General features: G+C 43.5%; 1 protein-coding gene across 2 annotated transcripts in view; it reads right to left on the bottom strand.

Moving 5' to 3' along the window:
- The window catches only part of TUBGCP2 (tubulin gamma complex component 2), a 35163-nt gene that overhangs the window by 7282 nt on the left and 13644 nt on the right, over positions 1–14237 (bottom strand). For both annotated transcript variants that reach the window (XM_065669762.1, XM_065669764.1), the window contains exons 10-17: positions 13827–14007; positions 11722–11902; positions 10898–11070; positions 9418–9546; positions 7952–8072; positions 3086–3229; positions 2386–2514; positions 1362–1525 (exon numbers count right to left, since the gene is read on the bottom strand). In XM_065669762.1, the coding sequence (XP_065525834.1) occupies positions 1362–1525; positions 2386–2514; positions 3086–3229; positions 7952–8072; positions 9418–9546; positions 10898–11070; positions 11722–11902; positions 13827–14007 (1222 nt within the window). The remainder of the gene's footprint in view (positions 1–1361; positions 1526–2385; positions 2515–3085; positions 3230–7951; positions 8073–9417; positions 9547–10897; positions 11071–11721; positions 11903–13826; positions 14008–14237) is intronic.

Raw genomic sequence — 14237 nt, 5'->3', positions numbered from 1 at the left:
AAGACATCTGACACAGGAGGGCAGCAAACAGAAGTTAATGGTTGCAGGTTCATATTCTCATTGTTTTCCTGAAGGCTAAGCTAAAGGATGAGAACGACCAACAAAAAGTACAGTTCACAAAGACCAAATGAAGCAGAGGAGCAATACACTTAAATAAAACAAAACAGAGGACAAAGAACAGGAAAAAGCGCAAAGTACCCCTTAGTCCTATGTGCTGGTTAAAAAGGATTGGGGCATGAATCCCTAAAGCACCAAGGGAAGAAAGGAAATGCATGTGATTTACCAGTTATTGGGCACATTTATGGATGCAATTATGTATCACTAACAACTGATTCTAGCATGTCCACCACTGAAAAGCATTACAGATTTAGACAAAAATTATTCTTATAAGTAGGGAGCGCTCCTTAGTAAAGCAAGGGCTTTCCTCATAAAAACATGAAAGGAAACAACTGACACCTAAACATGACCTGAATTTCTGGCTGGGCCAATAGCAGCTGTTTACAACTGTTTATACATGAAAATAAGACTACAGCTGGGCTCACAGCCAGCATAAAGAAACTAACGGATGTTCGAGGTAGCAGGATCATAGACCCATAGAATCACAGAATGGTTTGGGTTGGAAAGGACCTTATGATCATCCAATTTCAAGCCCCTGCCATGGACAGGGACATCTCACACTAGAGGATCAGAGTGAGAAGCGCTCTACTGGCATAGAACATGGGCTCAACTCTCAGAGTAATGCTCTTAGAGCATTACCTATGGTTCTTCAAAGCTAGAAGTACGAGGGCAAGTCCCTCCATGCTACACCGATCTGTAACACAGATCTTACAAAGCCCAACAACACTAATACGTATGACCCTTACAGCAAAACCAAACTTTTATTCTTCTAAAAAGGCCTTGTGCATGTCATCTAATTTTTTCTCTCTCTCTGAAGCTAGTAAGTATGGATGAGGCAACTACAAAAACCTTAATTCTTATTAAGGGATGCTTATTTAAATACATAAAAGGTGTGAACTTAAAACAAAATCGCCACTTATGATCAATCCCTTGCATCATTTTATCATATTGGAATAGTCATGCTGTATTCAGGAATCAGCTTATTCACTGACTACACATTGAGACAATCCCCAATAAAACTAACACTTGTGTTACATTTACAACATTAATAGACACATTTCACATAAATCAAAGGAATGTGGGAGTTTTTTAAGCATTGCGTTGAAATGCAAAGCAAGATTTCTTGTGATTTCAGTGTTTCCATTGATGGGGCAGATATGCAGTTATAAACAACAATTTATCCTTCCTGAGCTGCATTTGGGAACCACAGAAGGGAAGTAACAGCGAGAAAACTACTGGCTCACCTGTAGATGATGTTGAGCATGCTGTGCTCACAGTCATTGGTGCTGTAAACACTCAGTTTGTCCAACAGGTCCAGCAGATGGGTTGAGAAATTGCTATCAAACTTGTTGATTGTTGCTTCAAAGCCAGATGTCAGGTGGAGGTTGTCAGCATGCTCTGCCAAAAGCTACCAAGACAAAGGCATAGTGGCCCCATGTGTTTGCTGATTTGCACTTGCCAAAGAGATGTAATTATTCCTTCCCTATTTCTTAACCTGCTCAAAAAAAAACTGCCATAGAGTTTAACAGTTGCTCAGCCACTAAAATAAATCCTTCAAAGCTCTTGGTAGTTAGAACCTTGCTATGCCTATCTGGGAGAACCCCAGAGTAGATCCCAGTACACTTATCCTCAAATATATGCTGTCATTATTTATTTTCAAGAAGGAAAACCCAGTAAGCAGAAGGGGGTGTTGCCTATGACAGGCTGTAACCTCTAGAGCACTCTGCCTGCCTTGCAGTGTGATGGACCCTACCAGCTGTGTGCCAGGACAGGGTCTTTCAGCAGGACAGGAGGCAACCTGCTGAGCGCAGAGCAGGCCAAATCGCTTAGCACATGTGCGTCTAGATAGAGAAATATGAACTAGACAGATACCCCAGATGTGAAAGGGGTGGACTGCAAAGAGTCGCACCCAACAGTGTATTGGCTCATCCATCGCAAAGTGTTAGCTCTGGAAATAACAAAGTACTCAAGTTGCAGAAAGCCTGTATGTGGGTACCCACTGCACAGCTGAAAATACAACTAAGGACTTAAAAGCAAGTGTAGGGACTGCTGTAGGAGAAAGTGTCTTCAAAACAGACATTGAGAACACCAGCAGCGCTCCACACTACCCTCAAAAATATAATTCTGTAAAGATTCTGCTTTTGGGGCCATAGGTGCTCTAGAAACTAGGAAGGTCTATCTGCAAGAAGTTAGACAGCTGCCCTGACCAGACTGCAACCCAGGCAGCATCCACAGGGGAAAGGACCCAGTTGTCCATCCGCATCCCACCTTGTTAGTTAGCTTCTTCTTTGCAGTCTCTTCAGCACGCTCCTCCTCTGTTGGTGGGCCCAGCATTGTGCCGTGCTCCAGGGTGAGCCGGTCCATCTCACTATCCAGCTTCATGCTCTGGGTGAACCTCTTGGAAGAGCAGAGGGTTGTGGAAATGTTTAGACCCCTTCTTTCAGTTATGGCAAAGCATGAGGCTGAATCAGTTCTGCTGGCCCAGCAGCTAGCTACCTTGCATGAAAGCTATCTCTGAGATTAAGTTTGTGACATTAATACACAAAGCTCCCTCAACCCAAAGAAAGGTGATGTTTGGGGTCTTTTTTAAAGCTATGGGCTAAAGTGTGCCCACAGAGATCAGTCTCCATGGGTCCAATCATCAGTTCTTCCCTGACCCTCAAGAAAGCATGCTAGAAACTACAGAGCCCTACAACTTACACCTCATATTCTGCTGCACGACTGGCTGAAGAGAGGCAATTCGGTTCAGATGAACCTGATCCCAACACTGAAAAAAGAGCATAGAGAATTCTGTGGAGGGATAAGCCACAGAAACTATGTGGGAGAAAGGATGCACAGTCTAAAGCCTGCTGGTGGGAGGAACAGAGGCTCTTTCACGTGAATCAAGGACAAGAGGGATTGAGTTACATAAATGGACTGTCCTAGCTGGCTGGCAGTAGCAGGGTCAATATGGGGAGGCTGTACATACCTGCATGCAGTTTGTGAACATGACACAGACAGACATCAGCTTGGAGAATATCTTCAGCAGCTCTGGGTTGGTCAGCATGCAGTCCTTCAAGCAGTTATCCAAGAAGCTTGTGTGGTGGCTCAGGACATCATCAATATTAGATGCCTGTGATGGTATAGTGCAATAATGAAAAATCAAACCAGGACTGCTGTGCTGCACTGGACCAAAGCTCTAACCCAGCACCCTGCCTCTGACAGTGACCTCCTAAACATGCTCTAGGGCACGTTGAGAGATTTCTCCTGTATCTTCCAGCTTTGAGAAACATCCAGAGATGGACGTTGTATTTGCATTACTGCATTCAACTGCCCTTCACAGGCTATTTACCCTTGGATTTGTCACATTAGCCTCTCAACCAAATTATGTTTTCTTTAATCACCCAAGCCCTCCACTAGAAAGGAGGCTCAGAATGGAGCTATCTGCTTTATGAACATGCACTTCCTTTGCTTTTCAATCTGCTTGTCATGCTCACTCCTACCTTCACCATCTCAGTAGTCAGCTGCAGTAAGTGGAAAAGAGAAAAATAAATCAAAGAACCTCAAATGTCAGTAAGTTTAGGAGGCTTAAAACATACAGGTTATTCAGAAACATATTTTAGGAGCACAATAAGGAACTAGGACATGAAGTGGTGTAAGGATTCTACCAAGATTTCTGTCTAGCTCTGCTGCTTCAAGAGGCTGTTTGTCCTGGATTCACCAGTAGCCGTTTTTCTCCTTCTTAGTAGCTGGTGCAAGCTCTGTGTTTTGACTTCCAGCCTGGGAACAGAGCTGATAACACCGATGGTTTTTAATTGTTGCTAAGTAATGTTTATTCTGGCTAAGGAAGGACTTTGTGAGCCTCACGCTCTGCCAGGGACGAGGGGAGGTTGGGAGGAAGCAGAGACAGGACACCTGACCCAAACTGACCAAAGAGGTATTCCATACCACAGCACGTCATGCCCAGGATGTAACGGGGAGCTACCTGGAAGGGCTGGGACTGCAGGGTTGGACGAGGTATGGATCGGTGCTCGGCTCAGCGGGAGAGGGGCGAGTTATCGGTCAGCTGGTGTTGAGGTGTTGTATTCTTTCCTCTTGTTATTTCCTTTGTCATTATTATTATTGGTGGTAGCAGCAGTGATTTGTGTTATACCTTAGTTACTAAACTGTTCTTATCTCAACCCATGGGAGTTGCATTCTTTTCGATTCTCCTCTCCGTACCTCCAGGAGCAGGGGGAGGGCAAGAAGGGGGGAGAGAAAGTGAACGAGCTGTGTGGTTGGGTTTAAACCACAACACTGTTTCAGTCTCAGGTTTTAAATGATAGATTAAAAATCCCCTGTCACTCCGTACAGTTACAGGATGTGCTGAAGCTGAGAACACAAGTCAAGCTTTGGAAAGAACTATAGGACTAAAATTGCCAAGGCATTCACGCTGCTACATAAGGATCAACGGCAAAAAAACCCAACCCTTTAACCTTTCAAACAACTAGATACAGAAGAGGGATAAATGCTGTTTTCTAATCCAATGAAGATGCTAGTTGTGTGGATGAAGACAATGAAGTTTTGAAGATGAAGATACTAGTTACAGCCTTAGAAAGAAAGCACCTTAACTTCAAGAGGAAACGCACAAGAGAACTCTGGCAAATGAAAAAACAGCGTAAGACACCACATGAGACCAGTGAGGATCATCCTTTTCCCTCCTAAAATACAAATGAAAGGAAAAGACTACCCCAGTCTGTAGGGTATGGGGGTTAAAGAGCCAGTTCTGCATCCTCTGTTTGGAAATACATGATACTTTTATTTAAATCAAGTAAGATTTAACCCAGGAGCTGGGATATGTCATGGTGAGCAGCTCTTTTAAAGGGCTGCCTAATGCAGTGGTTGCTTAAACAGCTTCTTTAGCTGGCAGTGCTGAGATGTTCAATTCATGTGTACCCATGGCACCATCTGACCCACAGGCACCAGACTTCTCCTGCCCCAGCATTGGTAGAGGGCATGCTCTATCTCCCAGAGATTTAAAAGCCTTGAAGGACACTGATGAGGATGGGAGACAAACAGACATTTCAATTAAACCTCAAAGACTTTGCTAGACTTCTCCTTCTTGCCATACAGCCATTTAACACCTTTTTCCAGTGCCAGCAAAGTCACTTTATACCTGCCATCTCAGCATCTCTGGCAGGATAAAGAAGCTCACAGATGTTCCATAGCTTGAGAAAAATTCTGCCCACTTTGGCTATCAAAAAGGTTTGGTTTATAAATGTTTTCCTTTGACAAACTACAAATTGGCAAATTCCTTTTTGGAACTGAAATAAAATGCTTCAACAGTGCTAATAGATCTAAAGCAGCAAAGAAACTCAATGGTTGAGAGGCAAAGCAAAGAGGAATCTTCAGACAGAAAGAGTCAGGACATTGTCTTTTCCAAACAGGGAATGTCCTCAGTACAGACAGCGTGCCTACTGCATTTAACAGTCTCCTCTAGGACACCTGGAATCAGCAGAGACTGAAAGGACATTAATATGGAAGAACCCGGGACAGGATACCTTGAACAAGAGCCTCAATGCAAGTAAAGTAAACTGAGAATTACATTTTGAAAACCTAAACTTACAACAAAATTAAGAAAATACCCTTCTTTCAGATAATCCAGAAGCTTAACGTACAAACTCTTCTTGATCAGAAGTTCTCACCAAGAATATGCAGCTATATTCATAATCCTAGACCAGGAAATCCAGGAAAAAGGACGTCAGGGCATTAAAAAATGGTGGTTAGCTGACTCCAGAGCAACTCCCAGGTACACAGTAGAAACTAAGGGTGGCTTGACATTGAAAGCTCATCAGAGAGCCGCTGAGGCTTGATGGAGATGGCAGAAGGAGAGTTGAGCTGTTTGGTACCTCAGATATAGCATATCTTATAGAAGCCTTCCAGTACCTGAAGGGGGACTATAAGGATGCTGGGGAGTGACTCTTCATTAGGGACTGTAGTGATAGGACAAGGGGTTACGGGTTCAAACTGTAACAGGGGAAGTTTAGATTGGATATAAGGAGGAAGTTCTTTACTGTTAGGGTGGTGAGGCACTGGAATGGGTTGCCCAGGGAAGTTGCGAATGCTCCATCCCTGGCAGTGTTCAAGGCCAGGTTGGACAGAGCCTTGGCTGAGATGGTTTAGTGTGCGGTGTCCCTGCCCATGGCAGGGGGTTGGAACTGGATGATGTTAAGGTCCTTTCCAACCCTGACTGTTCTATGATTCTATATGTTATTTTTTTCACAGTACAAGAGGAAAAGATGCGCAATCCAGAAGCGTCTAATCACAGGATGACCATCAGAGGGAAGAATAAAAAGGTGACGTACATCTGCCTCCTGTTTCCTTGCAATAGCTGGGGCACCCTAACACCAGTCCCAACACAGCAGCCCCACAGTGGGTAAGGAAGCTGAGAAGGACGAAAAGGGACACACTGTCACTTGAGATAAGGAAAATCACTACAGCCATCACAAAGGTTATGCTGCAAAGTAAGCAAGCTTGAGGAATGTATCCCTGATCACCTGCTTTAATTAATTAAGCACTGCCTGGCACAGCCCTTGCCTGTGTTGAGTTGTATACGCCAAGACATACGAAACTCACAGACAGCACTTCCTAAAGACCTTCTCAAGTTGTCTCTTGGCATGAAGGAGGTGGCACCAGGTCAGACTCCCCCCCTTAGCAAAGTGGTCCGTCTAAAGAAAATGTATTTGCAGCATTGCTGTGGCCTTCAGAAGATCTGCCAGTGCTCAGGCATCGTTCTTCATTTGTCTACTGAACTTCCACAATAACTCTGTATGACCCAAAAATCTAGATCTTTACCAGAGTTGGGTAAAAGAGGAACGGAGAGAAGAGCTTGCTTTGGACAGACAGAACAGTCCTTGATCTGTTTGGTGACTGACTGTTTTCTCTGTTGTTGAGGATGGAAACAACAAATCTGACGAGAATGAAACCAGATAGGAGAAGACCTTTATGGGCTTCTTGACTAGCCTGTTCTGAAAGACAAACTCCCAATGTCTTCTCATTCTTGATTTAAAACAGGCAGGTGGGACATTAGCTGAGAACGTGCTCATCTCCGAGATAATAAAGCCATCTCACATGCCCATCAGGAAATAAAACCCAATTCTTGCAGTTATTGCTATGGCAAAGAGTTAACTTCTGGAGAAGTTACTGACTTGGATTAGGAAACCAGAAATACTCTGCAACACACCTGGAAAATCCCACAGCTCAGAACAGTACATCTGTGGTAAGAACCAAAATGATGCCATGCATGCTTTGCCCAGATACCCTCTCTGGCAGGCATAAAACTCAGTGGGAAGTGAGCTTAGCCTCTCCCAGGTACCACCAGGACAGAAAAGTTCTCCCTGCAGTGGGAATATATATGTGGAATAGCCTCCTGTGTGGAATATACATGTGGAACATGCCAGTCCGTGGCAGCTTCATGGAAGAGAAAGCATAGACTTTGCTTTTAAGAGCACTGCTGGTCAGCTAAGGAATCAACTGAAGATATCTGGACCAGTTCATGATCACTGCACCCTACATCCCTCTTCCTTTTCCGTAGTTTTCTTTCTTTTCATCAGAACACCACCTTCACATAGCAAGGTGCAGAGTATGAACTGGACATAGACAGGAAGATGCAGCACAGGAAAGGGATATACGACTAATAAATCAGAAAGGTGATGTAGAACAGCAGCAGTCTTTACAGTGTAATAAAAACAGTTCCCAGACACTGAAGTGCCTCCAACAAAACTAACAGACACCTGCGTTAGGCATTCTTTCCCTGTAGCAAATTTGTTAACTTAAGACTTCTGTTCTGACTTCTCTCGAGCACACAAACACTCACCAGCTTCAGGTTCTTCTCAAGAATGTGCCATGTTGGCTCCATCACTTCAAACATCATGTAATACTGGATATTCTGTACAAAATTCAGCATCCGCTGCCGCAGTGTGAAAGCACCAGCAAACCTAGGGGAGAAATCACACCCACACAACTGAGAGCTAGCAAATGCCATGGAGAACTATCACCAGGCTTGCACAGTCAAGCAGAGCTAAATATTTCTGTCCTGGCAAATTCACTGCTGCAGCGTGAGAAGGATTATAAAGTCAATGCAAACCGTCCCTGTTTTCCACGTATTCAGCTGGCTTTCCCTCAATTACTATAGTCAAGAGTTTTGAACCTGTCATAGACTGGACAATTACTTTGAATATTTGCTTATATTCAACTGGAATGTTAATATTAAATATTAAAGCAATTAGTGTAACTATCAAGCTCATTAGTAGGGCAAAACTGAAGCAGATAAATGCTTTCCAGCCTTAATTGTTAACTGAACACTTCAAAATATTCTATGACTTGCATCAGTATGTTCAAGGGATCCAAATATTTAACCAAATCACCTACTACCTAAGATATTTAATGCAATTTCTCTAAGGTGAAATAGAACAGTGGGATTATACAGAGGTTCTTTCAATGTTGATTTATGCAGATTGTGATAGCAAACTAAGAACTGACTTCAGCAAACTGTGTCAGGAGAGGTGGGGGATACCCACCATAGGGGTTTTCAGCCACGGCTGCCCTGTCCCCTGCTGTTGTCCTGTGAGCTGCAGGCTGGACTACAGACCCTCACAGGTCTCTTCTGCTACACCTCTACAATTCTAGGAGAACCAGAGCTACCGTCCTGTTGGCTAAGGTAAGGCAATGTTAACTTGTGACAAGGAAGTGCCACTGGCAAGGCAAACAGTACTACCTTGCAGTGCTGGGGCCTGCGTCACTCTCCAAACAGGTGCCTCCAGCAACCTGGAGTGCAGATCCAAAGATTAAAGTCTACCCTCACAGGTGGATCAAGATAGGATGATTTGCTGGGAAAACACCCCACCATTTTTACTTTATTCAATCTGTATCAGACCAAATATCAACCAAGCTGTGTGAAGATCACAAGTCCTTGCTAGGGGTCTGGCCAGAAGAGAAAGATACTGCTTTTGAACTACTGGGGTGCTTACTAATCTTGCTGATGCTAAAGTAGTGACCAAGATTATATGCGAACAGATGTCCTCTGCTGTAACTGTTCCACATGCTAAGGCTAAAGACCACTTCTACCTTTCCAAAACTACGTGCCAACAAAGAGGAACGAGCTGAGCAGCACAAAGATTATTGAGCAGATACTTCCTACTGAAACCTGAAATGTTATGGTTTGATCTCTCTCAGCCTGTAAGAAATTTGTAAGGATCATTTTCACACCAAAATGATCTGATCTAACTAGCAAGAAGGAAACCCAAACCTTCGCATCTGATCCGGGAGAAAAAAAGGTCATACCACTTAGCTGAATGCAGGGAGAATTGCTTGGCCGTCTTATTGCTGATCCAAACATTGCACAACTGTCTTTCCACATGTTTGCAGTAGAACATGTGTCTGAAAAGCATTTGGTATCTTGTCAGTGCTTTCCTGGAAAGAAAGGAGAAACCCATCCTGATTAAGCCCTGTTCTGACTGACAGACTAAGCTGTGAAGGATAAGCCTGCCCAAAGGCAAAAAGACATTACAAAACATGCTCCTTACACCTTCAGCCACACGGATCCACGCTGAAACAATTCAAACCAAAGGAAAAAAAAAAAAAAATCACATTTGTTGCCAACCCAAAGAATTTCTCTCCAAGGAGTCCCTCCTCTGCATTTCCTGCCAGCTGGTACATCACCAGCCTCCTTCTTCAATTCCCTAGGGCTACCTGCAGGAAGGTCACTCATGAAGATGCTGCAACAGGGGGTTGAAAGCCTGAGGTCATGTACCCACTGCACTAAGACAGTTACAGTCAGCAAGACAATTCACCAGGATTCTCCAAAAAGATGAAGAAAAAGCTGTAACCAAGCTACAGGCAGCATTACCCCATCAGCAATGCACTGTCAGAAGCAGATGGGTATGCTTATTTATAGCTTCGGGGACTGGATTCAGGTCTGTGTTCAGACACTTCAGTGTAGGTGTCTACAGAGCTCCAGTCGATACAGTTCATGAAACCTTACCAAGTACTATTTTCACTTCCATAGCTACCATCAGAGCTAACACAGTGACTCTGGAAGAAAGAGACAGAATTTCAAAAGCACCATGTCATTAGAAAAGTCCCCCTCTGTCAACTGCTTCTTTAAAGGGGAAATTAAGGGACAAACTAATTGTTGGTGTTTAACAATTCCACATCTGTCACCCTGCTCATCTAACACTGCCTGTCCCATTGCCCTGTCTCACAGAGTTTGCTAGGAAAACAGGAGGCAAATCCCTAAAGAAAAACGAACCCTCATTTAGTCCCTCATAACACAAATAAATGCAAAACAGCTTGCTGTAGCAATTATAGCAACAGCCTTTATCCTACTAGTGGGCAACCAGGGATACCAGAAAGTGCATTTTTACCACTCTCCACATTCGAGATATGTCTGATTCTTGGATGGAAATCCTCTTGTGAGAGTTCATGTTCTTGGGGAAGATACTTCAGAAAGCCATGGACAAATGAAAACTGGGTGACCAGTCACAAGCAAAATCAGGCTGGGAAAGCATCCTTTGAGCTCTCTTCCCAACATCTGAAGTCAAAGTTTGACTTTCCAAGCATGCCTTAGTAGGATTCTACTGAAGACACAATCCATATTCCATAGTCTACAAGTGGAGCAAGCACCAAAGCATTCCTTGCTAATCAGCAGCTTGTGACATCACTTTAAAGATACAGACTTTCCAGTATTTTGCTGTGTGGAAATTTGCTTCACTCCCATTCAAAAGCTTTTGCCTTTTATTCCTTCAGCGGATTGATATCTTACCTGTTTATAATAAGGGACAGAGGCCACTTAACGATGTAGTCAAAGGAAAATGCTTCCAAACCACTGAGAGTGAGCTCTGTGGGATCTGCACTGATGATAGCCTTCTCTTGTTTTGTTTCTATAGCCAATACTCTCAAGAGCTGTGTAATGAGGTCATGGGGCATCAAGTCAATCTATAAAGGAAGAGCAGTTTAAAAATTAAGCCACAGGACACTCATAACTACTGCACAGCAACAGACATGTGTCAGAAGTGCAAATTAGCAGTAGTTCTCAAGTCATCAGACCAATCTAGGAAGCAACAGTAAATGGTATGATCTGGAATGGAGCAGCAGACACCAGAGCAGTGTTGCTGTAGTGGTTAACAATCAGCATACAACACGCTGCTCTGCTGATCACTCTCTCCTGCTGTCAGCCTCTTTATCCAGATCTCACCCTTCTCAGGCACAGCCCCTGTGCTGCTTCACATCTGCAAAAGATGCAGTCATTAATAGGCAGGACTTCTAATCAGGTGTTCTCTTGTACTCCAAAGTGAGCACCCAAGCTGAGAACAAGCACGAGAGACACAGCACTGCTTCCACTTTATCCTGGGGCCACCCAAAAGCACCTTCTCCATGTTCAAGAAACCAGCAAGAAAATACAGCCAGGGGAAGCTGCTAATCTGGATGAAACAGGACTTAACCCAGAGAAAGTCTACAAAATGCCATCAATTCTCTTTTCCTTCATCCTTCTCTTTTCTGCTGTACATTCAGCAGGTTCTTAGAGGCACGCAGGTCTTCCCAAATCATGGCAAGCCTTCTTTTCAAATTCAATTACCTTCTGCTTACCTTTAAATCATCCTTGAAAGGATCTGTGTTGGCTGTGCTCATTCGCAGGGCTAATTCAAGCAGAGCCTCTAGCCTTGTGGTTATGATGTCATCTACAGGCTTCTTGAGTTCCTCTTCTGTGAGATCCATGAAGTGAACAAAAAAGTCCCCTTGATCCATCAGGAAATAGTGTTTTATAGATCTGCTCAAGAAAATGAAGGGACAATTGATTATGTTTATAAAAGCCCAAGTTAATCCATATTAAACCTAAAGGAACAAAAGCAATCAATTCAGCCAGCCTGCTGGGTTTGATCACAAAATGTTCTTCTTCATGGAGAACACACTGCCACAAATAATCAATATGGAGACTAGTCTTATGCATGTGTCCTCCTCCCTACCACCTCAGTCAGGATACATGCAGATCCATTCAGGAGGCAGTTGCCAATTCAGAGCAGAGTCCTGAACTCCTCTGAATGAACAAGCATCTGTGCTGATTTTTTAAGTACTCCAGGTACTTGTGGTGACTTCTACTACAGTAGGATGCATAAACTTCAATTTTCACTTGATGCCAGGGAATCAACTGCAGTGGGCCAGAAGTCTGGAGATAACTCAGAGGAGTAACTGGTAACTGCAGCTTTCAAAGCAAAACTAGGACATCCTTAACACAAGATGATTGCAGACTCCTGATCACTGTCAATTTGGGATGATGCTCAGCCCCACTGTTTACCCGACTGTCATTACTCTCTTGAACCAAGGAAACTCCCCCAGTCACGAGGAAGTCATGACAGTGTCAGTGGTTAACTGAGGAAACAAGAGGTAGGGGAGCAAGATACTTACCACTGACACACATTAGAGTGTAAACTCAAATGAAAACCTGACCTAATGCTGATGACAATCCCACTTCAAGCAGGAGGTTGAACTACAGATCTGCTGAGGTTGTTGGTCCTTCCAACCAATGCTTCTGGGACGGTGGAGAGAGTCAGTACTGCTGCTTAACTGAAGAGGCTCCCTGGGGTTTAATCAAACATTCCACTTCAGCCCTCAAAGCTCACACATACACTGGAAGCTCAGTAGCTTCTTCCTCAATGAGCTGCCCCTGCACTTGCACCCTAGCAGATCATTTACACATAGGACAGCTGCTGAATCATCTAGCAAAGACCCTGTTTCAAAGACGAGGAGGTCACAGACACTGACCCCAGCTGGACAGGCTGAGCAACACCTTAATCTGAAACTACACTGCGACAGATGGGCCCAATAGAGGACATGTGCCATCAGAACTTCAGAATCCAGTGCCTCTTGAACATTCCTATTAAGCAAAGAAGGCTTGGAGGGATGACAGTCATTAGCAAGGCTAGGAAGAATCTTTAACGACTGGCAGGTTTCAGACAGCTCTCAACCTTTCATGAAATCGGGAATTCCTGGGTTTACTGTTTTCTGAAGATGGTAATAAACTAAAAGCTTGATTCACACAAGGAAGCTGGAGTTTGCATGCTAGAATGCACCTGCATTTGCTATCAGCTGAATGTATTATGAGAGTCAAAATGCAGGTTATCAAAATGAACTTTAAAAAAGGACAATGTTTAGAAAAACCCTGTACTGGAACTTAGGGCTAATAAACTTACTCTATTCCAGCTACTTGTGTTTGAATGAACAATAACCAGGGCACTTATTTGCTGAGATGCTTAATATCCAACTATTTCTTACTCACATTAAAATCTTCTTGATCATACCAGGTGATAAGGGAAACTCCCTTCCTGGGTGGGAGTGACAAGCCATGGCGCAAGTCATGAGGGAGGTAGAGGACGTTCATACCTGAGGGTGGGTTTTGGGACTGGGCTAAGCAAAGCCACAACTTCACTGATCTAGTTTTGGCAACAGCCTTAGAAGGAACTTGGACTAGAGATGCCCAGATATCCTTCTCACCTGACATTTCTATCATTTTACACTTCTCCTTCTGTTTTAATTCAGGAAAAACCCCAAATCTTACTTTTTCAGGTCATCCCTTCTAATGGAAATAGAGACAACACATTAATAATAACCCAAGAAAAAGCAGGCTAACTTCAAAAAACTTACGTTCACTCTCGGAACCAATGTATTTCACATGCACTTAGTAAAATGAATCAAACCTTAGGTGAGTCACCAGCTCTTTCTCCTCCATTAGGAAATCCAGAAGAACTTTGCTAGCATAGTTATACGCTTTTTCTATTTGCTCCACATATGCTCGCTCTTTTAAAGTATAGATGACCTCTTTAGCCACAGGGCAGGTAACATCACGGCCACATTCTCGCACAACATTTAAGTATTTCCCTGGAAGCAAGAAGAAAGAATGACCCATATTCACACCTACCGAACATCCAACTTTCAAACCACTATCTTCAAGGGGAAGATATGCTGTGAGATGTTTGCACTACATTCTACCAAACGCTGGAAAGGATTTAGACAGCTCTCAAAAGATAATACAGAATTTTAAATTAGGCACCTAGTATCACATTTAAGGAGAGATCTAGAAATGGGTTTATTTTCCACTGGTGGCAGAA

This window comes from Lathamus discolor, chromosome 3 (genome assembly GCF_037157495.1).
Source record: "Lathamus discolor isolate bLatDis1 chromosome 3, bLatDis1.hap1, whole genome shotgun sequence".
Classification (NCBI taxonomy): Eukaryota; Metazoa; Chordata; class Aves; order Psittaciformes; family Psittacidae; genus Lathamus; species Lathamus discolor.
Note: the sequence above shows the minus strand (reverse complement) of the source record. Positions and strands in the feature narration are given on the sequence as shown.